The sequence below is a fragment of the Gallus gallus genome, chromosome 6 (assembly GCF_016699485.2).
Source record: "Gallus gallus isolate bGalGal1 chromosome 6, bGalGal1.mat.broiler.GRCg7b, whole genome shotgun sequence".
NCBI lineage: Eukaryota > Metazoa > Chordata > Aves > Galliformes > Phasianidae > Gallus > Gallus gallus.
Window position 1 is genome coordinate 16,979,431 of NC_052537.1, and position 11,500 is coordinate 16,990,930.

Sequence of the window (11,500 nt, forward strand, 5' to 3'; positions counted from 1 at the left end):
GCGGATTTAGGTCAGACCTATTTTCCAGAAGCACATGAAGCTTTAGATGCAGTCCCGGTAGCTGGCAGGCAGTGAGCCGTGTCATCTGGACCACCAGAGCAGTGCAGTGGCCAAGTGGACCCAGAGCAGCTGCTCTTGTCTGTGTGTGACTTGAGAATGAGATCCAGATCCCAAAAGGGCATGAAGGTAGGGCTGTCCAGGCTACTACGCTCCTCTCCCTAGAAAGAAATCTAAATGATGGCAACTAACTGCTGTGGGAAGTGCGCTTGGTGTTTTGTTTCTATTTTTAAATCTATTGTTATGTTTATTCGTGTTCTATTTGGAACAGACATCGCATACGCTTATTTCTTCCTTTACCCTGTAGCTAAGTATTTGTAAGGGATTCTAACCGGCATGATACACTTCTGAAGGATCCATCCCTGGTATTATGCAGTGGTTAATTGCGATTATTCAAAACTTCTGCATACTTTGTTATGGAAAGCATGTGTTAGCAGTTCAGACCATTCAAATGCAAGCAATCTTCTGCTGTAACCTCCTGTGGCACTTGAATGCCAGCTGCCAAGTGAAACCACTGCTCTCAGTGTCTGTAAAATAGCAGTAAGTGCAGGCAGCAGAAAATAGGTCGGTAATAATTTACCATGCTTGTCCACTTCAAATGGAAAGCACCTAAAATGTATAAAAATCCTAATAAATGACCTATCTTCAGCAATATTGGGCTTATATCTGCCTTGTTTGCCCAGAACATGTCATGAACAGCTTTAAGTATTTAATCCTTGCAGCATTTTTCAAGGGACGCTTCCAGTGTATGTCCAGTATACTTCACCTCCATTAAGCTCATTTCTTTCAGCACAGGTATATATTAAACCCCCTGTTTCCATGGGAACCAAATACATTTATAAAACACAATTCTTCCTTTTCCATTTAGTGGACTGTTTGGGTTTGAACTATTTAGGAAAGGAGCCATTTATATTCCCAAACAAATGGAAAAAGAAGAAGAGAAAAGTCCTAATGAGGCATACATTTGAAGAGTCAATATCAGTGTTAAATGTGTTACGTATATATTTGTTAACAGGACTGTCTGGAATGCCTTTTTATAAAAGAATGGAATGGAACCACTGTTGTCATCCAGCTTAACTCCCTGTATTCAAGGAATCCTCTTGGTTTGTTACTACAGTTACCAGTGCATTTAGGAAAGTTTGTTAAATCCCAGAGAGCCGAGACAACCTCCCACTACCAGTAAATTCAGGCTTAGCGAAATAGGGAGACAAATTGATGCTTCTCTCTTTTGTAATATCCTTGTATCTTCTAGGACATGGTACTGGACAGAATTCTGCTCTGTTGGGACTTTCTCTTGCCTACCTGGTCACACTGAGTGCTGTCAGCACAGGCAGAACTTCTCCTTGGGTAATTTATTGTTGGTGACATGGGACACTAAACACATTGCTGCTTCTGCGTGCTATGTATCCTGCTTGGGATACCACTTCACAAATGATAAAAAACATTGCTTTTGATTTTGTATTTCAGTCAGTAGAATTTAAAACTAAAAACAAACAGACAAACAAACAAAACGCACAACTTTCCCACAGTTTTCAGTAAGCAGCAAGACCCACTAATCAGCTTTGAACCAGAGGTCAAAGTACAACAAACCAGCAGGATACTGCAGTGATCCAAGTCTGTTAGCTACTAACAATATTTGCCCTGTTACGCTGCCTTGTGACTGTGCTAATTAAAATGCAGGTAGTCAAAGTTAGCTGTTGAGTAAACCTTCCCTAGGAACAGGGAGCAGAGCAAGCACAGTTGACTCCACAAAGAGATGAGTTTGGTTAGCTGCTTAAATGAGAGTTACTGCCCTGTGAGTCATGCTAGGACTCCACCCACTGTAGTCCAGTCATGAGAGTTTCACACAAGCCTCAGGACTGCCATCAGAGTCTCTAGTTCTGCTGGGTGGAACCACACTAAAAATACACTTCATCCTTACTCAGAGTGCACAAGGAGAGCAGAAGGTTGTTCTGCTAGAGTTCTTGAAAGAGCAGTGTGCCCAATTTTCTTCCCTGACATTTTAATCCTTAAGATTAAAACTGCCCATTCCAGCTTTGTTACTAATAGATGGCATACGTTCACAAAATCATACACTGAAACGTTATTTCCTCTTTGCAGCAGACTTAAGTGTTCTACCAAGAAACTTAACTGACTCAGCTCACAGTGCAGACTTAGTGACCTTCATCCCAGCATTCTGAAATAATCGGCAAATGAAATTGTAATTCTAGCAGCAAGGATTTTAAGTATCTGACTGCAAACAGCAAATTGTGTTTGTTATTCTCAACAACACAGAAGTTTTAGTCTTATTTCCATTTTCCAGACACAGAGATGTTGTTCATGTCAAAGGTGAATCACAGGACACAGTGGATCAGGATGACACTTGGATATCCACGGAGGACGTGACAAGAACCCTTGATGAAAATAGAGAAGATGGGAATTAGCATGACTGAGGCTAAAGAACTTGAAAGTAAGCACAAAAGCCTTGTTGAAAAGGGTGTTCGTAGAATTCAGCTGAGTTGGCCTGGATTAGTTCCAAGTTTTTTCTTGACTGAGAATGGCACAGGAGTTGGGAACAAGCTAAAGATACCTGCTGATGAAACTGAAGTGTCACCAGCACTGAGAGTAATCCAAACCAGGAGAAACAGGGAGATCATCGTAACACCTAGATTTTCTAATTAAAAGATACCACAAGACCAGGTCATGCATTTAAATTAATAATTTCCATAGTAACTTGGAGTTCAAATTACAACAGTGGTGATTAGGATGGTGCTCAGTCACAGTAAATGACAGACACCAAGAGGCAAACAAGGAATTTATAATGGGAAAGCATTAGTGTATTCTTATATCCATTCATCTACACGCTGACACAAGTCTTTACCAATAAGAAAGGCTGAAATTAAGTTAAAAATGGGCAGCTAGGTGATCAAAGCATAGATAGCGCAGCAGAAGAGAAGACGTAGCTTATTATGTTTAGTGTAACAAAATGAGGGCTGCTGCTATGATGGCTATCTGTAACAGTGTATAAATACCAGGAAGAACACGAAAAAAACTTCAGTAAGGACAAAGGAGATATATTTAGGTGTATTTAAAACAGATTTTAAGATATGGTTTGTCAAGACAGGAAAGAACTGGAATTGTGCTTCAGGAAGCCCCTCCTAAGGTAAAGTTAGTGGATTCAGGGATCCAGAGAAGATTTAGGACTAGAGGGAATGGCTTTAAGCTGCACCAGGGGAGATTCAGGCTGGACATTAGGAAATACTACTTCTCTGAAAGGGTGGTCAAGCACTGGAATGGGCTGCCCAGAGAGGTGGTGGAGTCACCGAGCCTGGAGGTGTTCAAAGAGCGTTTGGATATTGTGTTGAGGGACATGGGTTAGTGAGAACCATTGGTGAAGGGTGAATGGTTTGAACTGGATAATCCTGTGGGTCTTTTCCAACCTTAGCGACTCTATGATTCTATGATTCTATGATAACACAGTGGCTGTTAAATGTACCAAAACTATCAAGACAAACTTCTTTTGGCTCCCAGAGAAGCACCACGTAGTATTAACTGTTTTGTTCAGCCACGTGAATTTAGAATGTCAAATTTTAATTGCTTTTTGGCTTAGTCAGAAAATTAACACTAGCACAATGCAGTCTGCAAGGGCTTTCTTTGGACCTTAATCTAATCCTACAGTCACCATCATTACCAGAAATGTTCTGTGCATCATCAAGCCTAAGCACTTTACAGAGTCATAAAAAACCTGGCTATTGCACACCACCTATCCAAAAGCTTCTCCTGAAGAATCACCTTCATGTTGTCTGCAAGCCTTGCAGCACAACAGAGCGCACAGAGAAGCTAATTAATCACATACCTCCAATTTTCATTGTGGTACACAGGTTCTATTGTTGAAACTGTAATCAGTGAAGAAATGCTCCTGCAATTTTAGGAAGGTATTTCTATTTAACAACGTTCATCCTGCAAGTATTGGTTTTGGTAAGCAACACAGAGTATTCTCATGTACTTGTGGATCTTATACTCTCTTGCTCAAAGAGGCAAACAAGCAATCTTATTACACAAGGAGACTGTCAGAGCAAAGCATAATGTCACTGTGCTTGTTAAACTGCAGGCTGTCAGAGGTTACCATCCATGCTCATCGGAAACAAAGTGAACACAAGGTTGTCTTGCCTCATCATACTGCCGAGAAATGCTGTGGTGAAACTCCATCCCCGTGTTGAAGCTGACTTGGATTCCGTGTCTGAGAAGGCCTGATTCAGCCAGGTGGGCTGATTTTATGTATTTCTGTAACTTTTCTAAGCACATAGTAGACCCAGAGAGAACAAGGGAATCAGTTGTAACTGTAAACTCTGAATATTATGTATATTGAGGAAAACATGTTTTCAGGGAGAGCTCTGTGCTCAGGTAACAACTCAGGATCAGCTCTGTCTAAGCGAGGAGGGCATTCATATAATACAGTATATGCTGTACATAGAAGCATACCTGGAGAACTATCTGGGCTATTTAAAAATGATTAAATCAGACTGTTAAAAGCTAGGCTTTGTCAAAGGTGTTTGGAGTACTGAATCGTAAACAAACAAAAAAGGAAAAAGTCCCCTAATAGATCCAAGATCTCAGGGATGTATAAATAATAGCAAAATAGAGCTTGACATCCTTGGTGATGTTTCTCGACTCCCAAGCTTTCCCCACCAGATTTCTTAAGCAATTTCAAGTTTTTAGATATGAGATTCCATAAAGTGGATCAATAGAAGGCCTTAAGTATTCCCTGTCTAGATTTTCAAACTCCAGATAAGGAAATGCCTCTTTCTTCAGCCTCCTAATAATGATACAACCTAGCCTTTACAGCCAAGCAAAGTGATATACTATGCTACAACTTGATTGCAACATTGTCCTTCACAAGGGTGGCTAAGGAAACTTGAAAATTCTTGTGTCAGAGCAAGGTTTACAACATACCATTCATCCAGTAACAGCATGGATGGAATCAAACATACGGTTTTTCAGGACAGCTTTTATTTTTCTACTCCAACTTGATGTATTTGTTACTGTACTGTCTACCATACAAGTCAGCCTATGGACTGTGAGCTTTTCTGACACCTCTGCCTATTTCAAGAGTTGTTTTAAAAAGAACATGACCTGAAAATGTAAGTTAAGCAGCTGAAGCTCAACTATTGAGTTTAAAGGAAGGGAAACAAAACATTAGACTAGTAAAGAAGAGCTGAGGTTAAACATGTTTAATGCTCACAAATAACTTAGAGAAATGAAGTCTTCGCTGTGCCTTCAGTTTTTATGCACCTTGCCCTTGAGACCAGAACTTAGGATTTAGCACTGAATGGCTCAGGGAATTCCCCACATTGGAACAATGAGTCCAGGATTTAAAGAGATGTGAGCTGTCTCTCATTCTTAGATTGATCTGGCAAATTTTGCACAAAGGTATTTGGGAGGAATGCTGGCTTTGCCAGCTTCTCTATGACATTTTCAGTTCATTTACCAAAACAGATGTGTGCAAAAGTGTTAGAAATGGTCATTAGAACATAAGCATGAATGGTGTAGAGGAGGGATGATACTACTAGTATTAGGGAAAACCTCAGTACAGCTCAACAGACTTCCAAAGGTAATATTACTAGCTGAGACTGTAAAAAGTTGCAATTTGAATTGGCTTTCCCTCTGCTGAAATTCATTATGAAACAGAAAATCCCTATTTGACAATATCTAAATTTTAATCTCAAAAATTCACTGAAATTTTTCTTCTTTTGCAAACGCAAAAACTCCAGGAGGAATGCTTTTCAAGCCCTTTTAACCATGTATTTAGTTGCTAGTTTAATGCTCTGAACCCCCTCTTTATGATGGTGTAATTCCGTTCCATTTCCTTTCCCAAAGGATCAGATATACATAGAACTAATACCCCAACGCCAATGGAACCTGCCATCTCATACGCCATCAGAGAAGGCCATATACACAGCACCAGTTATAGGCCAGTGGCCATTCTGTAGTTCCCCCCATGGAAAAGTGTACTATGTGCAATGCAAGGTGCCACGACCTGTGTGCTTTAAAACTTTGGGGAAAAATGCAAAGAAAGCTGCCAAATTTGAGATAACCTGCATTCACTCTAGTTTTCTTTCCTGATTCATTCAGAAGAGGATTCATTATACAACAAATGAGAACAGTCTTCTTCTGGACAGAAGGTATTCTTGCCAATACAACTGAACTTTATTTCAAATAACTTCTTCCATTAAAGCTGTATTTTGTTACACAAGTTGGTAAACTCAAAAGACAAAAGATTCATTTATTCCATTTTAAAATACTGGGCTCATCCAAACTGCAGGAGTTCCTATTCATTTCCTAAACCATGTCAGGGATTTTCCAGGGAAGTAGAAATGAAGACGTAAACCAAGTTGTTTAGGTAATTAAGTTAAGGTCCAAGGGAATTTGTAACACCACCATGATGAAAGTGTGTATCTGCTCACTCTCGAGGCTCTTTGAAGTGGAGGGAGGCAGAAGTTTCTTTATAAACTCAGAAGTTTTTCATTGAGAGCTATCTGTGACTGTGTGAGGTTTGCCAAGTAGGTTACCATCAGAAGGTCCTGAGAGAAAAGAAAAAAACAGCCATCAGAAATATTAACAAAGATGAGAGCCTCTTATGGAGATGTAAATTTTTAACGCCTGTAAAGCATTTTACAATCAGCTACTGGAACTATCGTTAGTCCTGAACGTCCTACCCTGAGGAATGCTTTCCTCACAGGAAGAAAGTGTTGGTATTCCTGGAACATGAAACAGCACTTGTGAATTTTTAACTTTGAGTTCACCAGTATTAACCCAGACAGTCACAGGGTGTAAGCAAAATTAAAAATTAGTTGTGTCTTGCAGACCATGGACAAATAATAGATTCAGAAACTTAGCTTTCTAAAGATCTGTTACAGAAATAAGGTAGCACAATAAAACCTTGTTCGTGCTCTTAAGTGTTTTGTCATGAGACAGAACGTCAGCTCAGGCAAAGAAAGCAGGCAAGTCACCAGTTATCCTTAAGCTCCCTTTTCCACCTTCAGCTCTTACAACGTAAAATTAGAGACAAGAAAGGGCTGTATTTTTTATGACCATGTTGGTATGAAAAGGTAGTTCTGTTCATAAACAAAATTGTGTCTGTATGACATATTCAAAATTGCTGGCAATACACTTAGAAATCAGACGATTAACTTACATTAATATTGCTGTTCAACATTGTCTCAAAGTCCTCTGGTGAAATCTTTGGCACCTGGTTAATAAGATCCATCAGGAAACGCCCAACGGTGTTGTCAGCAGCCACTTTGCCAGACTATGCATGAGAAACACACTTCAGCATGAGTAAAACTCAGTAAAAAACCCATAAAAACAAGATGCATAATCTTAAATCAAACTTATCTTTAGTCTCATAAAAAAGTTTGCCTTACCAATACATCCTCTGCATACTGTAGCACCATACCCAGAGTGTCCTGAATCCTGGCTGAGGCTGACCCCACCTGCTGTAAGTCACTGGACAAGCCGATCACTCGATTAGGGCTAAAGCAGGTCTTCATGATGAGATCCACTGCAAGCAAAACCAGGATCACTGAGAAATTTGACTGACACAGAAAGCAGCTTAAAACTTTAACTTGTTGAAGACTTTTTTAGGATAGCATCGGGTTCAGTGATCAATTCCCCACAGAGTGGTAATTTTACCAGGATTAATAAACAATCAGCATTTGAACAGTATCACAACAATGGTTAGAACCAAAATAGGAAGAAAGCATTCACCTCCTATCCGCTCTGTGTCGTAATAAACATACTTCACTGTCAGTGGTGTGAACATCACGCCCATAGTTTTACCAGGGACTCCCATGGGGGCACTAGGAAAATAACACAAATTCAGCATGGACACATCTGAAAGGAAATAATTTCTTTCCATCTCAATGATCTCTATTAGCACTAGAGTGTGAACACGAGTAGGTTACTCATTCTCACTAAAATCAGCAATATTAAGACCACGTATAACCGAGGACAGGAAATCAATACAGGCATATTATTAACTGCAAATTTTCATCCAAAAATATTCTTAGCTGGTCTGACATTTATCAGCGTGAGTGCATGAGTTGAGTACTATCTTCTTGGTGCAGTTGACACGCCTGAGTGATGGAATGCCATTCAAAGAGATCTGGACGGGCTCAAGCAGTGCGCCCAGGTAAACCTCATGAGGTTCAATAAATCCAAGTGCAAAGTCTTACACCCAGGTTGTGACAACCCCTGCTATCAGTATAACCTGGGGGATGTAAGGATGGAACACAGCCCTGCCAAAAGCTGGTAAGCCGGACACAAGCCAGCAACATGCCTCGCAGCCCAGAGAGCCAACTCTATCCTGGGTTGCATCAAAGGAAGTGTGACCAGCAGGGAGAGGGAGGTGATCCTGCCCCTCTGCTCTGGTGAGGCCTCACCTGGCATACTGCATCCAGATGTGGAGTCCTCAGCACAGGAGAGACATGGACCTATTAGACTGCATCCAGGGGAGGGCCACAAAAATGATCCAAGGGATGGAGCACCTCTCCTACGAGGACAGGCTGAGAGAGCTGGGGCTGTTCAGCCTGGAGAAGGGAAGGCTCTGGAGAGACCTGAGAGTGGCCTTTCAATATGTAAAGGGGAGCCATATGAAGGAAGGGGGCAGACTCTTTAGCAGAGTCTGTTGTGATAGGACAAGAAAAAATGGTTTCAAACTAAAGGAGAGGAGATTTAGATTGGACAAAAATAAGACATTTTTTAAAATAAGGGTGGTGAGGCACTGGTACAGGTTGCCCAGAGAGGTGGTGGATGCCTCATCCCTGGAGACACTCAAGGTCAGGCTGGATAGGGCTCTGAGCAACACGATCAAGCTGTAGGTGCCACTGTCCATTACAGGGGAGCTGGACTTGATGACCTTTCAAGGTCCCTTGTAAATCAAATGATTCTATCTAAAGTTCATTTATGCTTTCAGCACACAGGATGTTGCAGAACAGCTTCCTTTTAGAAGATGCATGGTCAGGAAGCAGTACGATCTCTACTACAAAGACAGGGGCTTCATCCTGGAAGGAGGAGAACTCTTCAGCAACCACTGGGAAGAACAGTGAGGTGAAGCACAGTAGTTTCATTTCTCTGTATTTTATCTCCATTATCAATTAATAAAAATGGAAGTGGCGGAGGGGAAGAAACACTGACCAAGAAAACACTCTTTCAATTATGTTCAGAGTACAATAATACCACTACTTGTAAAAGTAAATTGCTGAGCACTAAGATGCAGTGAGTAAAGACTAGCATTCAGACAGCATGATGGAAGTTAATATAACATTGATGCTAGCTATTCTAATTCTGTGAAGCATTGCAAAGATGTTCTGAACACTGTTGAGGTTAATTAAGCCAGTTACTCACCCCCAAGCTGGAACCAGCTTACGGAAGGTTAAGGCTTTCAACTTATGTACAACGATCAAGACATTCTGGTAGGAAGAACGCTCTGATCTCTGGCTCACAGCTGTGGTTCAGCTATTGCACAATACTGTCCAAAATGGGACACTGTAGCCTACTACGTTTCTTGTTATCCTGATACGATATCTGTTAGTAATTCAGACAGTCCCTGTCCCAGAGTACCTGACATAGGCTTTAATGCTCATGCGTGAATTCTGGAGACTTGTGTCCACAGTGAGGTGGATTGGGTTGTGTGCTTCCCGGCTGTAGTACTCGTGGATCAGGACAGAATGTTCTGTGATGTCGTGACCTGTTGCATACCTTGAAAAAAGCAAATGTTGGAAGATCACTCTTCTAATGTTCAAATGCCCAGCATTTGTTGGTACTTAACAGGTTCGTATTCTAAAACCCTAATGTCCAAGCACTGAGCTGCAGACGCATAGTAGAGACCAGTATTTTAACTAGGGCATGTGTAGTCTTATGGCTCTCCTAGAATTATAGGCCGAGTGCATGCCCAAAACATGCATAGAGCCAGCATTGTATTACCATCACAAAGAGCCAGAACAGCTGCCATCTGACACCAACAGTCAGTTTTTTTGTCACTATGCTCTGAACCAAATCTTTATTTCCTTGTAAATCAAAGCATGCCAGGCAAATTTGGACCAGCAAAGTAGATCTTAAACAAATGAAACACCTCTGTGCGGGAGGCAGGGCTTGTTCATCTGGCTCCTTCAACTGCTCTGCAATTAACTTCCTGCATGCACAGGAAAGCGACTGTCATGAGAACTGCACCTTGCTATGCCATCAGAGGTTGTTGAGAAAGCCAAGAGTTCTATGCTTGCAGGATTTTGTTCCACAGAAAAGGGCCAGAGAGGATGTCAAAAGACAAACAAAGCCAGCTAGCCATGCACAGACGACTTCTGCAGTAGCATCTCTTCCTATCCCGAATGACAGCACTTTTAGAACTGCAACAAGAGTTGCAACACCTCACCGCTGCTTCTGCTTGTCAGCCTGTGACAGCAAGGTGTACCTCAGCTATTCTGAGGGACCTACACAACTGCCCACGCTTTTCTGTGGACAGAGAACTTACCAGCCCAAGATGATCTCGCTGGGAGACACCTTTTTGTGCAACTCGTACATGTTTTTGGCAAACTCCATATCGACAGCCACCTGCGAAAGGGGACAGCCGTCAGCGTGTGCAGGAGCGCCGACACCCGGCCGGAGGGCAACGCAGGGCGAAGCCCCGCTGGGACAGCCCCTTCCAGAGCCCCGTCCCCCACCTCGCCGTACCGCGTGGCCGTACCTCATCCTCGGACTCGTTGTGCGGGACGGAGAAGCAGTTAGTGACCTCCACCGAGTGCTTGTCCACGGTGCCTGCGGGGACGACAGCGGTTAGCGGGGCGGCGTGGGGGCGGCGTGTCCCCCGCCCCCGGCACCGCGGCTCTTACCCAGCAGCGTCCCGATGACCCGCGCCGCGCCCTCGTTGCGCCGCTCGAAGCTGTCCACGATGGAGGCGAGCACGACCGGGTGCAGCCGCACCACGCGGCCGCCGGGGAAGGGACCCGAGAGCGCGGCGGACAGCGGCGCGGCGGGCGGCGGTGCCGCCGGAGCGGCGGGCGGAGGGGGCGCGGCGGAGGGGGGCGCGCCCGCCGTCGGCGTAGCGGGAGCGGCCGTCGGGCTGGGAGCCGGGGCGGCCGCGGGAGGGGCCGGAGCCGCAGCGGGAGCCGGAGCCGCCATTTTGCGAAGAGAGAGGGGTACGAGACCTCGCCGACGATAATTGGCTAATCGGAATGCCTGTCACGCTCCTCCACCTTCCCATTGGGGGAAGGGGCTAGCTAAGTCCCGCCTGCCACCCGTTAGCCAATCCGGACAGAGCGATGGGGGCCCACGCTCCGATTGGGGTAGAGCACGCCGCCGGTGACTGCAGCTTAACGTTGTTCCCACCCCCTCGGGGCCGGGCAGTTCTTCCATTGGGTCCTCGCACGCTCCGCCTCCGCGCCCGTCCGGTCTGTCATTGGCTGGCGCA

The 11,500-nt window shown here is 43.7% G+C and overlaps 1 protein-coding gene across 1 annotated transcript; it reads right to left on the minus strand.

Annotated features, from left to right (window-relative positions):
- Positions 1–6,221: 6,221 nt before the first annotated feature.
- Positions 6,222–11,224, minus strand: EIF3F (eukaryotic translation initiation factor 3 subunit F). The gene is made up of 8 exons (XM_421624.6): positions 10,923–11,224; positions 10,778–10,848; positions 10,565–10,644; positions 9,658–9,795; positions 7,804–7,895; positions 7,461–7,597; positions 7,232–7,345; positions 6,222–6,617 (listed from the first exon to the last, which is right to left on the minus strand). Exons 1-8 carry the CDS (start codon positions 11,209–11,211, stop codon positions 6,540–6,542), a joined length of 999 nt encoding a protein of 332 aa, XP_421624.1. The 5' UTR covers positions 11,212–11,224; the 3' UTR covers positions 6,222–6,539.
- Positions 11,225–11,500: the final 276 nt, after the last annotated feature.